Consider the following 24378-nt stretch of genomic DNA (forward strand, 5'->3'; position numbering starts at 1 on the left):
TAGATTTTAAATGGAGTCACCCCTTCAGGAAACCCCATATGAAATTCACACTCCTGTGTGGAAGATTAATGATATGTCTTCCATGGGGTACATGAATTTCAATACGTGGAAGGACTTTCGGAACGGCTGCGCAGGGCTTGCAACTCTGCAGGTGTTAGCACAGCTTTTAAACCTCAGAATACTCTGCGTACTCTTGTCTCCCCAAAGGACAAAACTGAACAAGAAAAGCAATCTGGTGCATGGTGTCGATGATTGCACAAACACAATTTTACATTCGAGATCATATCTTTAAAACTGTATCATCAATTGAAATTGTTTTTTTTGGATACGACAGCTGGCAGATATGGCATTGATATAAGCAAACACCGAATGAATGTTTAAAAAAATTAAAGTTGGAATTATATTTGTCTGGTCCGCTTATTTTGAGACACCCTGTAGAGTGGGCTCTTTTGTCAAATTCGTGATCCTGCTAATCTATACAATCCAATATATTTGCATTTTGCTACTAATATTGCTATAATAAGCTTAAGGGAAGGTATGAACGTTTGGACAGTATTTATTGTGGGACATTAGAGCACATCAGACATATCGAATTGCATTCTGAATACGAAGAATGTCCTTCTGATATCAAATAATTTTGATTTTTGAAACTCGCAATGTAATACACATTTTATGGCAAATCATTAAAAATTGATATTTTTGATATTTAACAGTAGGCCTACTTGAAGTAAACTTTATAAATCTGATGATTTATACTTAAAGTGTATGTAGGTGGGATGAAAAGCCGACGATCAATTGAACATTTTAACCTTTCGTATTGAAGATATGGATTTTTTTCCCAAAACACCCCAAAAAATAGGTCTTTTGGGAAAAAATCCATATCTTCAATATAAAAGGTCAAAATTTTCAATTGATCGTCGGCTTTTCCTCCCAGCTACATACACTTTAAGAATATATCATTAGATTTATAAAATAAAATTTATTTCGAGGACTGTTATATATCAAAAATTTGAAAAATATCAAATTTTATTAATTTGTCATAACATTTGTATTATATCGTGAATTTCAAAAATTATTTGATATCAGAAAGACATACTTCGTATTCAGAATGCAATTCGATACGTTTGAGGTGCTCTCATGTCCCACAAAAAATACTGTCAAAACGCCATAAACGCTCATTCTAGATCTCTTAATTAACCATTTTTTCAAGCGAAAAGTTGAATGCAAGATAGGCTACAGTAGTAGTACCGTTAACACCCCACGCGCAAATTAATTCGCCCGACTAATAATGTAGGTGCGTGATTGACTTAACCCACTTTACCAACATAAGTGAAACATTTGACATTCGACAATTGAGGTTGGATGAGGAGGATTGGATTGGGTGAGGGGCTTTATTTATTTATTTATTTATTTATTATGTCCGTATTAATATGCGCAATACGAAAAAGAGCTGCCATGAATGGTATTTGAAAATGTTACTTTACCTTCTTCACAGTGGTCTCCAACTCGATCCTCTGGACAAACACAGTAATATCCATTTTCGTTCGACGGATCGTTTGTCACTTTACATATACCTCCATATAAACAAGGATTTTGATTCGGAATAGGTTCACATGGACCTGCAAAATGTTTTAAAGCAATCATGTCAATATGTGTTTTACATTTGATTTGAAGGAACTTAGAATATCATTTTTATCTGAGGCGTTTTAGTTTTTTTAAATTAAGATATATGGTTACTTATGTGTCAAATCACAAATATTTATTGCCAAATCAGCGCAGAGTAGGTTACATATGAAAATTTTAAGTTTTGGGAAAATTTTCATCATTATTGACTTCATATTGCTTATTATAGAAATTTTTGTCATTCATTGTTTGCTTTAAAATATCAATTTTTCTGAATTCCTCATTCAAACCCCCACCCCCCAAAAAAAAAAAAAGAAAGCTTAACCATAGCCTACACAGTGACCTATATATATATATATATATTCTCGATACACCTAATTTTTTTCGGCTTACAATTGGCGAAAAAAATGAGACTCATAACATCGTGTATTCAACGAACTTTGGCGCAGCACTTACACTAGTTGCGCGTAAGTAATGCGTGGCTTGGTTATGTGAATTTATGTGAGTGTAATTTTGGAACTTGATTGACGCGCGCAGTATCAAAAACCAAATGATATTTGCCAATAAGAAGCCGAACTAACAATATAATTGTAATGCATAATTCCAGCTACTGTAATGTTATATTACAGGGCTAAGATATCAGAATACTAATACATACTTATACATGCATTTCCTTCTCCATAATATGGTGGTTTACAGTAGCAGTTTCTAATGCCACTATCAACTTTACATTCAGCATTCGGATCACACACCAAGTCGTTTTCTAAGGTTATTGTTCCTGTAGTGCAGGTGTACTTTTTGGTACAAATATCATTTACAAAGTTTTCACCATTCTGCAAACAAAGAAGTGAAAAAATGGATGTTATACACACAAAAACAAACACAAATTTAACTTTTCATCTTGTACAGATAAGTGAAAATCAAACTTTGTTTGCGACAATAGAAACAGTGGCGGCGCATATAATAAAAATTACTTTAAAAAGGAATAGGGCGAGCAAATGAGGAAGTGTAAAGATAAAGGTGTAGTTATTTTATTGTTTGAACTGTTTTTATAATTCGCATCGATCATAATGAGTACGTGCCTCAAATGACAAGGACTATGATCTTGCAATAAGACTGTACAGTGTATGGACAGTGTAGCCTATTTGTCCGAATCATTTTGACTATTTGATTCTGACCATGTGATTAAAACAGGCTTTCAGATTGGTGAGCTATTGTGTACCGATTGATAAGGCCGGGCACGTAGTAAAAATGCACTGGACAGCCAATTTAAGATGACAACACGATTTAAGCAGGAACCTTCAGGCTTTTTAATACATATTATCCTGTAACGTTCACTTAGCCTAACAGTCAATGAACGTTCGTTGTTAGCAAAGTAGCTTTGGGTATCCTACTATGATGTTTATGAAATAAGTGTTTACAAACTAATAACATCTGTTATACATATACATCTACTTGCTAATACACTGAAAGTCTAATAGAAATGAAGGATAAAGAACAATTACAGAACATTTTATTGTTCATTAAAGTAGCTATGGGTATACAATGTTTACAAGAAAAGAGCGTTAATGTTTTGTACATGAAGTTAAGGGAAGGGGTATGAACGTTTGGACAGTATTTATTGTGGGACATTAGAGCACATCAGACATATCGAATTGCATTCTGAATACGAAGAATGTCATTCTGATATCAAATAATTTTGATTTTTGAAATTCGCAATGTAATACATTTTATGGCAAATCATTAAAATTGATATTTTTGATATTTAACAGTACTTGAAGTAAACTTTATAAATCTGGTGATTTATACCTAAAGTGTATGTAGGTGGGATGAAAAGCCGACGATCAATTGAAAATTTTGACCTTTAGTATTAAAGATATGGATTTTTTTCCCAAAACACAAAAAAAAATTAGGTCTTTTTTGGGAAAAAAATCCATATCTTCATTATGAAAGGTCAAAATTTTCAATTGATCGTCGGCTTTTCCTCCCAGCTACATACACTTTAAGAATATATCATTAGATTTATAAAATTTAATTCGAGGACTGTTTTATATCAAAAATTTGAAAAATATCAATTTTTTATAATTTGTCATAAAATTTGTATTATATTGTGATTTTCAAAAAATGAAAATTATTTGATATCAGGAAGACATGCTTCGTATTCAGAATGCAATTCGATACGTCTGAGGTGCTCTCGTGTCCCATAAAAAATTCTGTCGAAACGCTCAAAACGCTCATTCCAGATCCCTTAACGTCTTTGATACATAGCTAGTTGTTAATACATCGGAAATTTGACTAAAGATTTACAATTTGATGACATCCAAAAGAATTTAGTATTGAAGAATTTAAACAAATTACAGAACCTTCATTATTTGTTGACATACTAGCAATAACAATGTTGAAAATCATGTGCATAAGCGTAACATCTATTTCTTTATGTTCATAAACGTATAAGGCCAAATAAAAAAATAAACATGTTTCATGTCCCCTCCCGCTTCCTTTTTTGAGGTTTCTTCAATTTTATTTTTATTAAGTTTTTTTGAAATTCAGTCATAACTTTTCAAAAAATATGCCTAGGAAGTAGAGATGCTCTCTATAGCCTTGCTTATACAGGCCCTGGTGTAACAATAAAATGTATACAATTTCATTTCGACTTCTCAGGAAAAAACTAAAATAGTTATGGCACAAATGTTATATGCAATACAATCAGTAATATCTTGGCTAAAAGAAGACGTTTAGTTGGTTTCTTTACTAACTTGGGTTCAAAAGTTATGTCCGATTAATTAAATCGTCCAGAAAACGTGTTGGGCCACTTTTGCCATGTTTGCGCATAGATATGCTTATCGTGCATTAAACATCAAAGAATTGACACAAAAGAATAATTATTATTATAAGTAGGGTTTCTCCATAAAATTAACATGAACTTAATAACCAAAACCCCGGACGTGAAACATGTTTTTGATTTTACTTGGTCTTACAATTTGATACATCTATCAAAGGGATGAGCTAAGTCATGAGGTTGTGTTTGTATTACTGAATTCATTTATACAAACACAACCTTGAGTAAATTAAAGAGAGTACTTAAATGGGGTAACTTCGGCAGGACAAGAGAAAATATATTTACTTTAGCACTTATGGATCCTACCGATTGAAACTTAATGTCTGTTAAGTGAGGGGTGTTGTTGACATTAAAACATGTTAACATATTATAAATATTTGAAGGTTTCTACCTCTTACATATCGTATCATTAACAGATTATATACGCTATAGATAAAACAGCAAGCACATACAAGCAAGTATTTTGCCAGTATCGATAAAACTATAATGAGGCTATTACTGTAGCCCAACTGTACGTAAAATCTGGCAATACCGCTAAATCTTAAAGAAATGAATAAAATCTGTTGCAATTTTCGGATTTGCATACAAGTAATTCTAGTTCATCCAAGTCGTATAACAATTATTTCTTTTAATACAAACTCATTCCTTGTTAAGACGACTGTTTGAATATCAAAATGAAGTAATAATTACAAATTTAAATGTACACTATCGCCTCTGTAGTTTCCTGATTACATAGACAGCACGATTATTTTCTACAACGCTGTGAGGAATAAGTAGGCTGCGCGTTTCTCGTCCCAAAATAGGCGGGAATCAGTGCCGCCGAGAGCCATTACGGGCCGGGGGGCAATATGAACGCACGGGCTCCTTTGATCAATCAGTGATGACGGTTCAGGACTTAATAAGTGTGGAGGAGGGGGGGTGTGTGTGTGTGTGAGGGGGGGGGTGAAAAGCGAAATATAGTGGAATTTTGGTATTTGTTGGTCCAGACTTAGACTGCATTGCATTCCTTTTTTAATTCATACCATTCCATGCATAAAACACACCACATCCACATCCCCAGTGACTGCCCTGCCCAGAGAAATTTCTCATGGATAGATAGCTGTTGGATCAGAACAGGATTGGTGGATTTTCCATGGTGGGATTAGAGGGATGATAAATTTAAATGTTTCTCATGGATAGATAGCTGTTAGATTAGAACAGGATTGGTGGATTTTCCATGGTGGGATTAGAGGGATGATAAATTTAAATGGTTTACTACAGTAGACTAGTCCAGACTGGGTGCAGAAGGCAAACTAAGAGGGGGGGGGGGGCAAAGGTTTATCCACCCACCCCGTATTTTGTCCCAGGATAATTATGGTCGTCCGATTCTAATCTAAGGCTTCCCCCTGACAAAAACAATTCTAGTAATATTCGTACAGATAAATACACACTTGACATTTAGGATGAAATATTTCTTCACGAAATGCCAGGACTAATCTGAAAGGGGTAAATATTTATGGGGTGTGTCGGGAGATGATGTAAAATAATTTTTGATAGAATTGTGCTTTCCATGCGTTTACATTATGGTGCTCATAATGTAGCCTAAAATGGCGGATTTACTCTCTAAATGTAAAAGAGTGAAAAACTCCCTCCCAAAAAGAGTGATTCACTTATAAAACCACTCAAAAATGAGTGAAAACCACTCTAAAAAGTGAATTTCAACTCGTTCAAGGAGTTAAATGAAGGACAACACATTTTTAGAGTTGTTCTTCATTTAACTCCTTGAAAGAGTTAAAATTCACTCTTAAAGAGTGGTTTTCACTCTTTTTTGAGTGGTTTTAAAGTTAAAAAAACACATTTCACTCCTTTTTGAGTGGTCTTATAAGTGAATCACTCTTTTCGGGAGTGTGTTTTTCACTCTTTTACATTTAGAGAGGGGAGACTGAATTTGAGCTTTATGGGGGACACAACTTTGAACTACATGCAACTTTGTTCTGTTATTATCAAATTATTGAGGTTTGATGATATATTTCCTAAACTTTGTCACCAATTGGCATTTGTCACAGGTAAATGCACTTGTAAATGTGCCAATTTTTTGAAAATGGGAGGAGCTTAAAATATGGCTCTTACTAGACTAACCCACAGTCTCGGTTTGTGTTTATCTCTGAATAATATAACAATAATAACATAATGCCCTATGAAAAATGCCAAAGTCATGTAACCCCCTAGCCTTGATCAAGTCTTTCTCCTTACTTTTTCTCTATTCATGCTATTCTTTAAATAGGACCCATGGTCGAAGTAGCATATACTGCCATACTGGGCTCCCTCAGATTTTTAGTCAGGTCATAATTATTGGCGCTGGCAACATGAGCTAGGGAGAAAGTATGCCTTTTGGGCATGGTGTGCATTTTGCTCAAACACTACCCCTGCAGTGCACAGTATGCCTGGGGTAAAGTATGATAAGAAAGTCCACTATCTAGCAATTCAGATGTCAAATAGATTTTCACAAAGTCATGATGGTAAATAATTATTTTAGAAGAATAGATAACTTTGGAAAGAAATAGAAATTTTTGGAAGATAAGGCAAAGCTTCCATGAATTTTACATTCACTAACTATGGACGCCAAAGGACTTGAAACAAGTCTAGTAACCCCCTAGTTATTTCAGTGCCAAAAACCCGTTCCCCTTCCTGCACAAATCGACACCACTGATTACTACACACACAGCTGAACCATGCAGCAATATTATATAAAAACCTACTCGTATTATTAGTGAAAGCGAAAGTTCAGTGAGCGATCCTATTCCGAGACTGAGCTGTTTTGAAACCTCTTTCCAAATATTCGTTCAACGAAGCCCGGTGATTCCGATGTCAATTACGAAAGCCCCGCCCCAGTTTCAATTCAAACTATGGTAGCACAAAGTTATGCCGCGGGATGTGACGTACTGCCATGTAGACTGTCCCACAGTCTCGGTTCGGTCCGGCCTGGATAATGGACCGATACATAATTACATAATAGCCTATCAAAATATGCCATAGTCCTTCACCACCCCACCCCACCCCGATTCTAAATACACAGCGACCAAAACCACTTCCCAGCGCCCAAAACCAATTCCTCTTTCTACAAAATTGATGCACTACACTAATCACACCTACATTGAACGCTAAAATTCAGTGACCGCTTGATTTTTAATGCTATGTAATCTACATTACCAGTCGTTCTCCATGGACCCGCGGGAGGGTCTAACTGCCATGGAGATCGGGATGGGACACTTGTTAACAACTGAGAAGTATTGAGCTCAACTGGGACGCGTCTGATAGACCCAATACGCGCAATATAAAAGGCAAACACTCGACTCGGACTTAGTCCTATTGTCCATATTGCGTATACTGTCGCGTGCGGTTTGCAAATGTTTGCACCTTATTTATCTAGGGAAGCCTCTGCAAATATCACCGTGCTGCCAGGCTTCGTTGATTGGTCGGATGCAATTATTATCGTTGTTTTAGTCGTTAAGGAGGAACTACACCCCTGGCCAATTTTGTGCCTATTTTGCATTTTGCAAAATTATAGCGCATTGGTGACAATAGATATCTATGTTGTAGGGCAAGGACTGCAACTATTGCTCTAAAAATTCAGCAACTCAAGGCTAGTAGGTATTGATTTATTGATCAAATACTAGTTTTTTCTTTTTTTTGACTGCAACTCCACAACACAACTGCTGTCTGTGCCGAAATAAAATTTTAAGTGTAGTAGTTGTGGTCCTTGCCCTATAATATACATATCTTACTTGTCACCAATGCGCTATAGTTTTTGAAAAAATGCAAAATAGGCACAAAATTGGACATGGGTGTAATACCCCGTAATGCAGTGAGAACACAGACGTGGTATATTAATGATCACGTGACCCAGGATCAGTAAAAAATGAATTACTGGGAAGTGGAAGGCAAATTGCCTACAGATTGCAACCATCTCTCGACACACCCCAATAAATATTTAACCCGTGCGGTTTATGCAGACCCCTTCCAGGTTAGTCCTGGCACTTCTTGAAGAAATATTCCATACTAAATGTCAAGTCTGTAAATAAATAAATAAATGTTAAAATAACCAAACAAAACAAGTTCTTAGAAATAAACCTAGCTGGCGCATATAGGATGCAGTTAATTTTTGGAAACACTTCAAAATCTATAAATAGAAAGCATTGTAAACAATTTTCCACCGAAAAGGTGCATTTTTGTTTCTTTTTCGCACCCATCACGCAGTACCGCAGTAAAAGGACACAAAATTTACTTCCCACGTGTACATTTCACATGAAAGAAAACAATTTTGGGTTGAAAATGAACAGAAAAAGAAAAAAAAATCTAAACCGCCTTCCCGGGAATTGAACCCGGTACCTTCTGCACTCAAGCGAGAATCATACCACGACACCAACAATACAACTGTATTCATTTCGTAACATATCGAAGCCACCTGCGAAAATATCCAATCTCTGACCGTTTTAGAAACAGTCATTGCTAAATGCGAAAATAAGGGGTGGTACAATAATTATGTGACCCCGGGGGTGGTGAATTCTCAAAATGGTCTGCCAAAATTCGCTTGCCCACCCCCCTTTGGCCGTGCCAAAAAATCTTTGCTCCCCCTTTTGACGTGCCAAAAAACTTTCGCCCCCATTTTGATGTTCCAAAAAATCTTTGCCCCCTCCCCCCCTTACACATGCAAGATTTTGGGGATCATAAATTTAAAACCTTAAATTGTCGACCGCAGCGAGCAGGAAATTTTGCATATTTGAACGTGTTCCCATTCACGTTTTCCTACACCTTTTTAGGGCGTAATATATGTATTATAAGAATCATAATTTGTAAAAATATTGTCAAAAGATTAAATTAAATAAACACATGTTAATGGGAAAATAATTATTCCCTGCGGATTAGAGCGCTAGAATTGGTATAATCTTGTATTTTGTAATTATTATAATGAATGTTTTACTGACTTCTAAAATGGTGGCGTTAAAATTGTATAACATCTTCTATTGAGCCTCTGCAGCCATGGCTACTGTACAGCCTTTACTAATTTGGCAAACATTAGTTACAATCACAGTATTTAAACACATAAAATGCTTTTTTATATACCTACGAGAAAATTGTAACAACCAGTATTCAAGGTATTACGAAAACAATCGACTAAGTGGAATGTAGTATGATTTGCCGTGGCTTAGTAGTTGATACTCGACAACAATTAGTCTCCTTCGCAGCCAGTTTGGTTACGCTCCCTCCACACAAACAGTCTGCCAATGATGACGAACTGGTCAGTTTAGTTCAGTTCAGGTGTACCACCACGGGGTACACCTAATTATTGCACCACCCCAAGATAAATGCCCGTATCAGCCAATCATTACAATTGTTCTTTAAAACGCTTGCATGTAGACTTTAAGGGCTGGGGTATGAACGTTTGGACAATATTTATTTTGGGACATTAGAGCACATCAGACATATCGAATTGCATTCTGAATATGAAGAATGTCATTCTGATATCAAATAATTTTGATTTTTTGAAATTCGCAATTTAATACACATTTTATGGCAAATCATTAAAAATTGATATTTTTGATATTTAACAGTACTCTTGAAGTAAACTTTATAAATCTGACGATTTATACTTAAAGTGTATGTAGGTGGGATGAAAAGTCGACGATCAATTGAAAATTTTGACCTTTCGTATTGAAGATATGGATTTTTTTCCCAAAACACCAAAAAAATTAGGTCTTTTTGGGAAAAATCCATATCTTCAATATGAAAGGTCAAAAATTTTCAATTGACCGTCGGCTTTCCCTCCTGCTACATACACTTTAAGAATATATCATTAGATTTATATAATTTACTTCGAGGACTGTTATATATCAAAATTTGAAAAATATCAAATTTTTATAATTTGTCATAAAATTTGTATTATATTGTGATTTAAAAAAATGAAAATTATTTGATATCAGAAAGACATTCTTCGTATTCAGAATGCAATTCGATAGGTCTGAGATGCTCTCATGTCCCACAAAAAATACTGTCGAAACGTAATAAACGCTCATTTTGGATCCCTTAACCCATATCGAATAAATTTTTATTTTCGAGTGATGTAAATTCAATTTCATGATATAAATCCTAGAAGCAATAATAATAAAATGTCAGTATATCTGCAAACTGTAGGCCTACTAGCACTCTAAACATCACATTAAAATTCGAACTTCAGATGAAGAAGGTTCTAGTCATTCCCTAGGACCGCATAGTTCTCATTCATTGCATCTCCGACTAAAATACAATTGTATGCTTTCCTTACCTCATAATAAACACCTGCATCAGTGCAACCACATTCCGATTGCTCAACGCAAGTTGTATCAGACAACACAAAACCCTCGTCACACTGACATCCTTCTACATTTATTTCATTGCAGACCGGTTCAGGCGTTGCACACGTTGCAGGACAAGCAGTACCACTAGAGGTATAATGCTGGTTTTCACCGCAATCGGGAGCTAAAACACAAGATAACATATGTACCATTATCATTTTGAGCTGACCTAATGATAAAGAAAATTCCTATTTCATTCTAGCTTCCTGGGTCTAGCTTCTAGATCTTGAATGCATGTAGCCGGTCACATTAATAAGGTCGATCGGTTCAATGTGTTTTGCTTATTCCATTGTTTCATGCACGCAACGAGAACTGCAGTGGTATATGATCGCGATCGATAAGCCTAGGCTTATCGACTTAATGGATTCCATATCACATTGGAGTACAGCAGTGGACGCCATACTCCAAGTGGTTTTTTTTATTGCTAATTTATTGCATATATGCTAAGGAAGCCTGGTTATCTTTTTGAAATAGCCGAGTGGGAGGGTTTTCTATATTTTTTGTGTAAAAACTGAAGCAATATGTATAAAAAGAATATATGAATATTAAGGGGTTGTTTGGAATGGCAGGTGAGTCAGGGTCAAAAACAAAATTGTTACCGTTTTGACCTCAGCACATGTACAGCAGAAACAGTTTCACCTTAATTTATTGGTCTTCTACATGATAATTATGTATACAGGAATGTACAACATTTTACACCATAATGTGAAATTCTTGTCAAATTTGAATCTTAAAAGATGACGAAATAATATGCGTAATAACATTTTAAGCCGAAATGATGAGGTAAATGAACAAAATAAATAAATAAATAAATAAATAAATAAATAAATAAATAAATAAATAAATAAATAAATAAATAAATAAATAAATAAATAAAAATCACCCGTTATCCTCTGTACAAACAGCAAATTTATTTGAGTCCAATAAGGTGCTAGCTGGGGCATGTGTAAAAACCACAAATATGTAAAAAATAGGTTTGGAAAATATTAACGTTAAAATTTCACGTTAAAACGTCGTCACTTTATACCTTCCAAATAATGTACATTTTCCTGATTTTCGCCCTTGCCTTGTGGCATTATTTTCATAAAGTGATTGAGGTTAAATATTTCAGTGAATTAAATATTCATGCAATATGAAGGTATAATTATGCTGAAATGTATAATTTTATTGGTTTCTCTGACTTTCTTTTTGTTCACAATTAATGATAAAACTTAATTAATATTCAAGACAGTGTCAGTAAGTTATGGTTACAGGCCGATATTCTTGAGGTCATTAGTCCAAAAACCCAGTAATTTTGTTCTATACCCTATACTCTAATCCTTGCCTCAGCCATATCCCTAAACTTCACCCTAACCTATAACCTAAGCTTTAACCCTAAACCTAAACCTAGCCCTATAACCCCAAACCTTAACCCACGACTCTCTGAATCCTAACTCTGACTTATAACTCCTCACCCCACAACCCTTAATACACAAACACCCCACACCCCACACCTCACACACCCGTAGCACCCACATCCATAAATCCACGCGCCATCGACTTCAAACATATCCCCATATCCCAAATAGCTCACTCTGCTCTAACTCCTATTCTACCATATAATAACTCGTCATTAAAAAACTCAAAAAAAAATGGAATATGGACTTTTAGCTGTCGTTTTCCGTACAAGGCTTACAGATTTTTGCTCCTCCTACTCATGGATTAAGATTGGCTGATTTATACTTCAACAGTTCCTCAAAGCGATATCAGAAAAGCCGTTCATTGGCCCGCAGTATGCGCTCGCCCCGGGGGCACTCAACTTTAGAATTGATGGGTATGTGCCTACAAGGGGTCATTATGTACAATCAAAATGAAAAAGGGGTTTTGAAAACGGAAAGTGCATGGTCATCGGGTAGTCGACTTCAAAAGAGGGGCCTATATTAACAGGCACATACCGTCACTTCTAATGATGCCCCCCGGACGCTCGCATTATATTTTGTTCAGGGCTCGGCTTTTAAAACTCCCGCACATCACAATAAGGCTATTGAAAAGTGTACAGAATAGCTAATAGACCGGTCCCTGCGATTAGTCGCGGATCCGGAACGACAATATAGTAAACACATCGAGTTAATAACACAGTGACAGAAGTCGTGAATTATGAAGTGTTTCATTGAACTTCTACCAGCAAAATATGGAATAATACTAACACAAGACACCAATCGAGATGATGATAGCAACCATAGTGGAATGCTTGTATTTGACCTTCTTATGAATCCAATTTCGTGGCGAGAAGTTGAAAAGGTAATGTAAATTTCAAGGAATTTGGGTTCAAAAATTCTGTAACTTCAATTCCGTAGATATGGCATATAGGAGCAGAACTTGACAATAAACTGAACTATTTAAACGCAAAGGACGCACTGAATACACATAAATTTGTGTTTCCTTGCTACCGGAGTGGATGCAGAACTCTTTAGTGTCAAAACAGTTGGACAATTTATGAATTTTGATTGGCAAAATAGCGAAAGGAAATAGACTTTTCCAACCTTGTAAAACTACACCGGATTGTTGGCATGGTCGACATACATTAAGACATATGCACGTCTCCAAAGTCGGAGGCAAGTACTATAATTATTTGTTTAAAGTGCCCGCCAAAGATTACTTATAAAGATAATTATTTTATTCATGCTACATTACAAGATATTCGCCGTAGAAGTAGTATATGAAACAGGAATAATTACCATAGCGATAGGTTAAAACAATTTTTAAATGCATTGCCCTGCACTATAAGTATGCTGAACTCATCACCAGTCATGTCTGTGTATGTTTGCAATCATAGATTTAATACAATACCGTTCTTTTCGAAGACATTAATCGTACAGATGTGAGTGAAACGATGTAAAGTGTACGTCTAGTGCAGCCTTCAGGGCAATACGTTCAAAAATTGTTTTCACCTATTGCTATCAATTTTTATTTTATCCATTCATTTACAACATTCATCTTTATCTTGAAATAATTATTTTATCCATGCTACATTGCAAGATATTCGCCGTAGAAGCTTTTAAAGAAAAGCGTGTTCGGTCAAACGACCCTTCGAAATAAAAACGGTTTGGAGCAAAAACATCGCCCTGTTTCCTTACAAACTACAATTTCGTTTATATGATAGCTTCCTACAGTTCACTAAAATTGTAATACTGGGGAATTATGCATAAAATCGGATCCCTTTGAGATGTTTAGCCGAGATAGGTTACCGAGTACATTGAACGAACTTGAAAATCTAGTGGTATACAAGTATATACATGTTGCTAAAACACCCATTAAACCGACCGTTTAGGAAAGTAAACAAGAATATTATGATAAATACCAAAAAGAAGAGGGGAGGAGAAAGGAATTATGAACTGTCAAGTATTCATATCAGAAAAACATACCGCAATTATCAATATCATCCCGCCAGTTATTCGCAAACTTCCCCTTTTCTGAACAATCTGTGAACAATTGTTCGTAATAGCTGCACTTGTTGTTTTCACCACCACAAACATCAAATTCACAGTCACCTACATGCCCTAGATCCGGATAGGCCTCCAAGCACGTTTTGAACGGTCCGTCAGCGTCTGAAAGTCAAGGAACAATTATAGATAAATAGGATTAGATAAACATTTGCATATCATAGTCTCGCATCGGGTCTCAGGTATCATAATTAGACTAAAGCTTCAACTGAACGGGTTATTGCCAACAGAATGCATCATATAGTCAGATGCAGATATTTTAAAGAGAGTGGAGTTATTTCTCCATATGATGTCCAACATTGAAACAGTTTTGATATGAGAGGCAACATGTGTATTGCAGTGGCTCATATTAAATAGTAGATCTTGGGTGGTACGCCATCCCGCTATAGTTCATACCATCTAAATAAAACTATACCTTAGACCCACATTTTTGCATTGGGAAATTAGATAAATGATAGCATTTTAGGATGCCAAAATCTTAATATTTTAATGTTGGTATCCGGGTCAAAAGAATGTTATTGCCTTCATACAAAATAAAAAAAAATCACAGATGATATTGTAAAAAACTTGACAAATGCTTATACACTGTTTATGAATAAATGTCAGTGGTAGACAATAGGTAGAATTTGTTGAAAATACTAAGTACCTTTTGAAGGTCATGCGGGTATCTCAAAAGCATTATATAAATTATATCCTTATAATATCGCCAATCCGTACTGACACATGACATCATAGACATCACATAATGAACATACGAAGGAAAGTCTAACTATTTGTTTTATTTCGTGTTTTGAAAATATATATCATAAGCTTTAAAATGTCATTTGACTTCAAACGATATCCAGAAGGGGTTATGGTTTGTTGAACTCTGCTCCTCAACAAAATGGTACCTTTTCGGTTCTTCATGTCTCTTTTTCCATATTGCTGGTAATAAGTATCAAGCAGTCAAAATTTGCGGTCATTTCAAATCATCCCCAAGTCAACGAGGTTCAGGAATGTCCTCTCATTGTTAATTGTTGGCTATACATACCTAGACAAATACAATGCTTTGTAACCCACCACTTGAAAAAGATTTGGCCAAAGCAAACAAAGACTAGAGCTATTTATAGAAATAGGTAGAAGCTTATTATCCTCTTCAGCAATAGGATTAATGATTGATTTAAACGGTGTTTGACTGGCGCTATCAAATTGAGATACGACCTTTCACGCACAATTTGCACTGTAACTCAGAATACAATTTGCCGACTTTACGGCTCATTCGTAGTGTACGGCCACATATTAAAGCAACAGTGAGGCGTAAAATTTGACTTCATTCATACGCGCGGTTCAGATTATTCAGACATGAGACCCGGCGACCACTAAATTTCAAGTGTTTGGCCCTCTTGTGCCCAGATCGGATGTTGGTCTTTGTTCCAGCCGGCTTGTTCCAGCTTGGAAACTAGACTAGCAATATGTACGCATGTTTTGAACGTCGTAAAAACGCACGGTCCACGTAGGACGTATGGAACATTGCAATATCTCTAGTAAAATAATTTTTCTCGTCTACTTGACGCCAGCGCTTTAAACGAACGCTCACGATTTGAAGATGCGTGTAATGAAATGCGCGCTGACGTCACTGCCCAATGGCTCGACAAAAAGTAAAATAGAATAGAAATGAACGTCGGCATAATCAGATAAGGTAAAATACGAGGGTCATTCAAAAAGTTCTACCTCTATCATCACATCTCTGTCATCTTACGTGCCAGAATATTGAAATTATCTATGATTATACTCTTAAATTGTGGCTACAAAATGAAAGTTAACTGATTAAAATGTGACTTTTGGTTATTAAGATGTGTTGCTTAAAGTGAAACAGTCTGAAAAGAAAGGCTAATTTTGATTTAAAATGTTGCCAACATCTATATGGAAATCATTACAGATTTATTTCTAAAAATGATTCAATTGCTTTATTTTTGTTCAAATAATTTAATCAGTATCGTGTCTTTTGAACAACAAAACCGATACATGTTCAGAATAGCCTTCGTATTGACCACAGGTTGTTGATTTTGATTGGGTGAGCGAGCACTTGTTGGTTCAAGTCATATTAATTGGTTCAAAGTTAAAATCAAATAAGTCCTGTGCACAGCTGTTTTTGTATTTTGTAAGTATATATTAAGTTATTAACAAACTGTTCATCTTATTTCCACGTCAAGATGTATCCGTTACTTAAAATAGGATGTAATTAAGAATTACCCCTAAACCTGGTCTAGTCGAAATCTGGCAAATGTCACCAACATTGTGTGTCTGTTAAACCTTTTGATGTTTTCATCTCTTATAAAACACGTTTCATTTTGTTTTGAAGTCCCAAGGCACGTCAGGGAGTTCAAATATGACCAAAATATGTATCCTGAGTAACCAGTTGGACAACCACATCTTGAAAACATTTTAATGGACATTATCCAAAAACATTAAATTCTTTCAAATTGGACTTTATTTTGTCCACTATATATTTCAAACTTCAAATAATTTTACTTTGTGTAGCAAATATGATTTTGAATTTCCAATTCATTATCCAAATAAATACAATGTTTTAGGACAGACTTGTTGCAGTCTAAAGTTTTTTTATTGAATTATCAGTATTGTAACATGGTAGACTTGGAACAAATCTTAATTAATTTTTATTCTAAGAAAAAAACATAGATTCTAAAAGTAAGCATTAAAATGAGCAGACATTTGCATAATTTTTGCTAAATTTGGATTGGTAATGATTATTAATATGAAATCCTAAAAGTGTATCACAGATGGCAGATATCAAAAATTGTTTAAATGATTTTAATTAGCATTTTTATAGAGAAAAACTGGCATCATTTTCAGTGATGTGCGCCCTTATGGTAATTTGCTCATACGATATCTGGCGATTTGCACGATGGTCGAATTCAGCACCTTTGAAGAGCTAGCGTTTGAACTTGAAAATCAGTGTACTGTGAAAGCCGAATAGATTTCATGATGGAATTTGAATGTCTGTGATACTAGTGATGTGAGTAATTATGATTATGTGTGTGTGGGGGGTACATAGACCTGTATGTTAAGCTTATAGATTTCATGCACGTGAAAATGCAATGCTGTTGATAATCATAATGCACTTGTCAATAGAAATCCTGACCCTGTGATACTAGTGATGTGAGTAATTATGATTGTGTGTGTGTGCTGAGGGGGGGGGGTACATAGGCCTGTATATTCAGTATTAAATCAGCTTAAATTTTAAGCTTATAGATTTCATGCACGTGAAAATGCAAGGCTGTTGATAATGCAATTGTCAATTGAAACCCTGACCTTGTGATACTAGTGATGTGAGTAATTATGATTGGGGGGTGCATAGGCCCGTATGTTCAGTAGTTAAGCTTATAGATTTCATGCACGTGAAAATGCAATGCTGTTGATAATGCACTTGTCAATAGAAACCCTGACCCTGTGATACTAGTGATGTGAGTAATTATGATTGTGTGTGTGTGCTGGGGGGGGTACATAGGCCTGTATATTCAGTATTTAAGCTTATAGATTTCATGCACGTGAAAATGCAAGGCTGTTGATAATGCAATTGTCAATTGAAACCCTGACCCTGTGATACTGGTGATGTGAGTAATTATGATTGTGGGGGGTGCATAGGCCCGTATGTTCAGTAGTTAAGCTTATAGATTTCATGCACGTGAAAATGCAATGCTGTTGATAATGCACTTGTCAATAGAAACCCTGACCCTGTGATACTAGTGATGTGAGTAATTATGATTGTGTGTGTGTGCTGGGGGTACATAGGCCTGTATATTCAGTATTTAAGCTTATAGATTTCATGCACGTGAAAATGCAAGGCTGTTGATAATGCACTTGTCAATTGAAAGCCTGACCCTGTGATACTAGTGATGTGAGTAATTATGATTGTGGGGGGGGTGCATAGGCCTGTATGTTCAGTAGTTAAGCTTATAGATTTCATGCACGTGAAAATGAAGACTGTTGATAATGCACTTGTCAATTGAAACCCTGAGTAGCCGGGCAGTTTATTATAACAGACGGGCATTGACACAAAATTTGTCCCTGTAGGGCCGGCCATGTGTTGTTTCCCGTCGGTCCGGGACTTGGCCGGGAGTTTTAACATTTTTGAAATTTAGCTCTGGTATAAGTCCCAGCCACCCACCCCCTGGTACCCTGGCCATAAGGGGGGGCTGAAATTCACAGCTGCATATGGCCATATCTTTGATAACATGGACAAGTATAGTGATGATGTACATTATACAAATGATGAGATATCCTCTAAATAGGCACAATTTCACGGCTTTACCAGACGCGTAATGTTGTGAGTAAATTAAACGCCATTTTGTGCGTAGGAAGTTGCAATTAAAAAAACTGCGATAATTTAAAATGACTGCAATTTGCAATGAAAAGCAAACCACCAAAAAGTTCTCATTTGTAGATGTACACACATTGGTATGCATATAGCCTCTGGCATTGGCCAATTTGTCCTTGTACTATAAAAAGACCATGCACATTCTTCATATGAATCACAGGCCTATATTCGCATAGCCATACATGTACCTGTACAGATGTACACACACCCACACAAACAACTGTATTTTATCCAAGGTAATTGCAGACCCCTCCTACATACGGTACCCTATAACCCCTAAACCCTAAACATGGGCCATAACACTAACCGTAATTCTAATCCTAACCCTAATCCTAATCCTAACCCTAACCTAACCCTAATCCCAACCTTAACCCTAACATACCCTTAACAGGCAAACCCTAATCCTATATCAATTCCTAACCTTAGTCCAAATCCTAATCATATAGCCTTGGAAGGGGGTGCTCCTTTTGGAATGGATAATAAATTGGACATTCAAAATCATACTTGTTACACAAAGTGAATTTAATTTCAAGTTTAAAATAAATCTGGACTTAGTAAAGTCCAAAATGAAAATCATCTCTGTTGTAATATGTAATCTGACAAGCAAAATTAGCATTTTATAGAGAAAAACTGGCATCATTTTCAGTGATGTGCGCCCTTATGGTAATTTGCTCATACGATATCTGGCGATTTGCACGATGGTCGAATTCAGCACCTTTGAAGAGCTAGCGTTTGAACTTGAAAACCAGTGTACTGTGAAAGCCGAATAGATTTCATGATGGAATTTGAATGTCTGTGATACTAGTGATGTGAGTAATTATGATTATGTGTGTGTGTGTGTACGGGGGGGGGGTACATAGACCTGTATGTTAAGCTTATAGATTTCATGCACGTGAAAATGCAATGCTGTTGATAATCATAATGCACTTGTCAATAGAAATCCTGACCCTGTGATCTTGATGTGATGATTGTGATTGTGGGGGGTGCATAGGCCTGTATGTTCAGTAGTTAAGCTTATAGATTTCATGCACGTGAAAATGAAGACTGTTGATAATGCACTTGTCAATTGAAACCCTGAGTCCCTGACCCACTCCAACCCCTGCCTGCAGTGCAGAGTACCCGGAAAAATAGCCGGGCAGTTTATTATAACAGACGGGCATTGACACAAAATTTGTCCCTGTAGGGCCGGCCATGTGTTGTTTCCCGTCGGTCCGGGACTTGGCCGGGAGTTTTAACATTTTTGAAATTTAGCTCTGGTATAACTCCCAGCCACCCATCCCCCTGGTACCCTGGCCATAAGGGGGGGGGGGGGGCTGGAAATTCACAGCTGCATATAGCCATATCTTTGATAACATGGACAAGTATAGTGATGATGTACATTATACAAATGATGAGATATCCTCTAAATAGGCACAATTTCACGACCTTTACCAGACGCGTAATGTTGCGAGTAAATTAAACGCCATTTTGTGCGTAGGAAGTTGCAATTAAAAAAACTGCGATAATTTAAAATGACTGCAATTTGCAATGAAAAGCAAACCACCAAAAATGTCTCATTTGTAGATGTACACACATTGGTATGCATATAGCCTCTGGCATTGGCCAATTTGTCCTTGTACTATAAAAAGACCATGCACATTCTTCATATGAATCACAGGCCTATATTCACATAGCCATACATGTACCTGTACAGATGTACACACACCCACACAAACAACTGTATTTTATCCAAGGTAATTGCAGACCCCTCCTACATACGGTACCCTATAACCCTAAACCCTAAACATGGGCCATAACACTAACCGCAATTCTAATCCTAATCCTAATCCTAATCCTAACCCTAACCCTAATCCCAACCTTAACCCTAACATACCCTTAACAGGCAAACCCTAATCCTATATCAATTCCTAACCTTAGTCCAAATCCTAATCATATAGCCTTGGAAGGGGTGCTCCTTTTGGAATGGATAATAAATTGGACATTCAAAATCATACTTGTTACACAAAGTGAATTTAATTTCAAGTTTAAAATAAATCTGGACTTAGTAAAGTCCAAAATGAAAATCATCTCTGTTCAAAGCTACAATATGATGCTTACTAAACTTTTGGCTTCAGTTTTTAACCATTTCTGATGTACCAAATCTGTATCCGCTTTAACCAACATATCTTACCAATTAAAAATCACATTTTCATCAAATAAATTTTATTTTGTAGCCCACATTTAACATAATACTCATGTGTAATTTCAACTGCCTGACACGCAAGATAATAGAGATGTGATGATGGAGGTAGAACTTTTGGAATGACCCTCGTATTATGTTGCCATGTCGTCATGGTGAGATCATTATCTCGCCAAAATCAACATCCCCAATAAGCGAAAAAATTTACAGATTATCTTGCCACATCTTCTTATAAAAAAAAGTAAACTGGGGAAAGGTTCAATACTCCCGACCCCAGGCTTCCACCCTTGCTGCTTCTCCATGATTTATACATTCCGTATATATGATATAAACAAGGTGAGACAAAGCTAAAAAGGTAAGATATAAAAATTGATTTCAAATTACAAGGTCTCCATGGGTTGTCAAAAGAAAACTTGGTGACTGGAACCTTTTTTGATGAACATTATTTATAAGTTGATTATTAATAGATATTACAACTGAGCGATATCTCCTTATGTATTTCTTGTTTGTACCTGCTGTAAGATATTTGCATTCTTCCTGTGCTGTGGCAACGGCCTCTGGGAACGTTTCACAAGTATCCACTTCACATGTCTCAGCAGTACATGGGTTGGTACATGACACGGTACCGTTTTCCCAACTATTACCAAATTCGTTCGTGTCCGTAACCTGGTTGATAAATTGAAAGAGGGAGAATAGCGCTTTATCATTTCAAAATTCCACAAACTTGAAGTCCGTTATCTAATAAATAAAAAAGTAGGCGAATCAGATTAACAAGCTCACAATAGGCCAACATTATACTACTGTTGCCACCAGGGCCATCGCTAGACCATTTTCTCGGGGTTAGGGGGGGGGGGGTGGGTGGGTGTCGAGAAATAATTTTTTACTGGTATGGCCTGATTAAACAATATGATTGCCACCCCTGGCTCACCGGATAGAAGGCACTTCCACCCACAACTTTAACCCAAGTTTTTTTCAAGCTGTCCCTAGAATTCCTTTACCAGGAAAAACACACACAATTTGATTTTAAGTGCGCGCGTAGCCAGTGGCGTAGATTTCTTTTTGACATGGGGTGGGGATGGGGTTTGAAAAATGTCTTGAAGTATAGTACATCCAAAAATGGTCAAAAATTGGCCTCAAAATCTGTAAAAAAAAGTTTTTCACGGCAAATAATAGCTGTTGCTATGTACAGAACGAGCTATGCCAACCGACGCATCTAGCAGGAAAATCGCCGTCGTTTGTGCGTCGGCTAACACACCTCTTGACGCGCACGTACGGGGGCGCATAAGCCAACTTCCGTGCCAGATACCAGTCGGCGCAATTTACGGAAAGAAAGAAAAAAAAAGGAAAGGAGAACAAAAAAGGTATGGATGACGTTATGGGTACGGGGTTAGGATTTAAGGTGCGGGATGGGATTAAGGGATTACGAAGACTATGAAAATCGTAAGGGTACGGGAGGAAAGAAGAAAGAAAGAAAGAAAGAAAGAAAGAAAGAAAGAAAGAAAGAAAGAAAGAAAGAAAGAAAGAAAGAAAGAAAGAAAGAAAGAAGGAAAGAAAGAGAAAGAACGAAATAAAGAAAAAAGAAAGAAAGAAAGAAAGAACGAAAAAAAGAAAGAAAGAAAGAAAGAAAGAAAGAAAGAAAGAAAGAAAGAAAGAAAGGAAAAAAGAAAGAAAGAAATAAAGAATAAGGGGCAAATTGGGAAAAATTTCCATTTTCATCATTTTTGCCAAACACGTAAATAAGTCAAATTGAACTGGTATTAAACGTTACCTTAAAAGCTAGTTCAAATATGTACTTTCTTGTACGAAACAACGAGTGTACACCTTTTAATGTGGTAGTTGTTTAATGTTAAAAAGTGATCTCTATATTTTTCTATATTGCCTTGAAATTTGACAAAATGCAGTTTTAATAATAATGTCATTTTCGGGTCAAAATGACCCATTTGTAGAGAGGGTCATTTTAAATATGAAGGAGGGGGGGGGGGGTCAGGTGATTTTTTGATGTGCTTTTGGAATATATCTTACTAACCACATCTGAAACCCCCTGCATGATCCTTAAAAAATATTACTCTTAATCATTATCCACTGTGCTACAAATGACTTGTCAAAATGCCTTGAATGTCTTGATATGTACAAATCTCTACTTGCTACCATCTTGAAAATTGACCCTTCAATTAAAATTATATCGTCACTTACTACTCCGAGGAATTATGCCCATCGAATTGGATCAACAGAATTGATCTGGATATCTTTGTGCATGAAAACAATATTGATGTTCCTTGTCTGAGTGAGACCTGGACAGATAATACAGGGTGTCCCATAATGATTTATACCGAAGATGGAATTTTTTAGGTATGAACGGCATTTTTATTGGTCATATTGTTTTGCATTTTAAGTTTTACATATATTTAGCTTTCACAGATTTTTTAGATTTTAAAAATTGGACGTTTCAAGTAGAAGTTAGAGAGGATTGCGTAAAATGGTGAATTCAAGTTTTGACAAAACAACCTATTTTGAAACTAACCGTTCAACACAAAGTTATTTGGAAAATGTTATGCAGTATATTTGTTGTGTCCTGTTCTTACTTCTACTAAAAGTCAATATCTATTGTGCATTTATGATGTTACGAAGCAATCCTTGTATGGAATAAAGGATTTGCTGCGCTTGAGTGACCTTAAACTATTCTTTTTTTTGGCGGCAGTTTTGAAGCCAATTATTGCGGTGTGTGAATTTCATCATTTGAAATACCGACAGAGATGGATTTTTCATAAAAGTATAGAGAAGGTTCGTCCTTAGTGTCACAGCATACATTTATGTCCACAATATATTGGCAAACCCACAGCTACGTGACGAAGAAGATTAAAATTTACTACGGAGGATCCTTGAGGAAGTTATATCCTCTGTAATAATGACATTTTTGGGTAACAATTGGGGTAAAAATCACATAAAAAGTATGTTTTTCAACCTAAAAATCTGATGTCATATTGATATGGTTCACTTAATCCCATATTTAGCATTGCAATCTCTACATTTGTGCCAAATTTGGTGTATTTCCTATAAAAGAATGTAGGATTTCTAAAATATTGCACAGTGAGGCTGGACGATGGTGATAAAGGATCCATGTGTTATGATGCCTTTGCACTGTAAATTACACACAAAAACGAATCAAGCTATTTCCATGAAAGTCACAGAATAGGTAGGAGACATGTGTGGCATTGTATTGCACTTATTAAGATTAGATACACTATTGACTATATATTTTTGATATTTTGTTCAAACACGGTATAAATCATTCTGGGACACCTTGTAGTATTGATGACTCTGAACTTATGATAAGTGGCTATAATTTTTTGTCGTCTTGATTATAGTAATGGGATGACTCATGGTAAAAGAAAATTTAAGTTTGAAAGAAAATGTTGATATTCACGATGATTCTCTTTCTGCAGTAAAACAGTAATGTATGCAGATGATGCTTTTCTAATGTGTAAAGCAAAAAATACTGATGACCT

At 36.0% G+C, this 24378-nt stretch overlaps 1 protein-coding gene across 1 annotated transcript in view; it reads right to left on the reverse strand.

The window, feature by feature from the left end:
* LOC140160457 (zonadhesin-like) overlaps positions 1–24378 on the reverse strand; it is a 99911-nt gene that overhangs the window by 42308 nt on the left and 33225 nt on the right. Inside the window, exons 9-13 of the mRNA XM_072183692.1 lie at positions 21385–21538; positions 14238–14420; positions 10764–10957; positions 2282–2456; positions 1485–1619 (exon numbers count right to left, since the gene is read on the reverse strand). Of these exons, the coding sequence (XP_072039793.1) occupies positions 1485–1619; positions 2282–2456; positions 10764–10957; positions 14238–14420; positions 21385–21538 (841 nt within the window). The remainder of the gene's footprint in view (positions 1–1484; positions 1620–2281; positions 2457–10763; positions 10958–14237; positions 14421–21384; positions 21539–24378) is intronic.

The sequence above is a fragment of the Amphiura filiformis genome, chromosome 9 (assembly GCF_039555335.1).
Source record: "Amphiura filiformis chromosome 9, Afil_fr2py, whole genome shotgun sequence".
NCBI classification, from domain to species: domain Eukaryota; kingdom Metazoa; phylum Echinodermata; class Ophiuroidea; order Amphilepidida; family Amphiuridae; genus Amphiura; species Amphiura filiformis.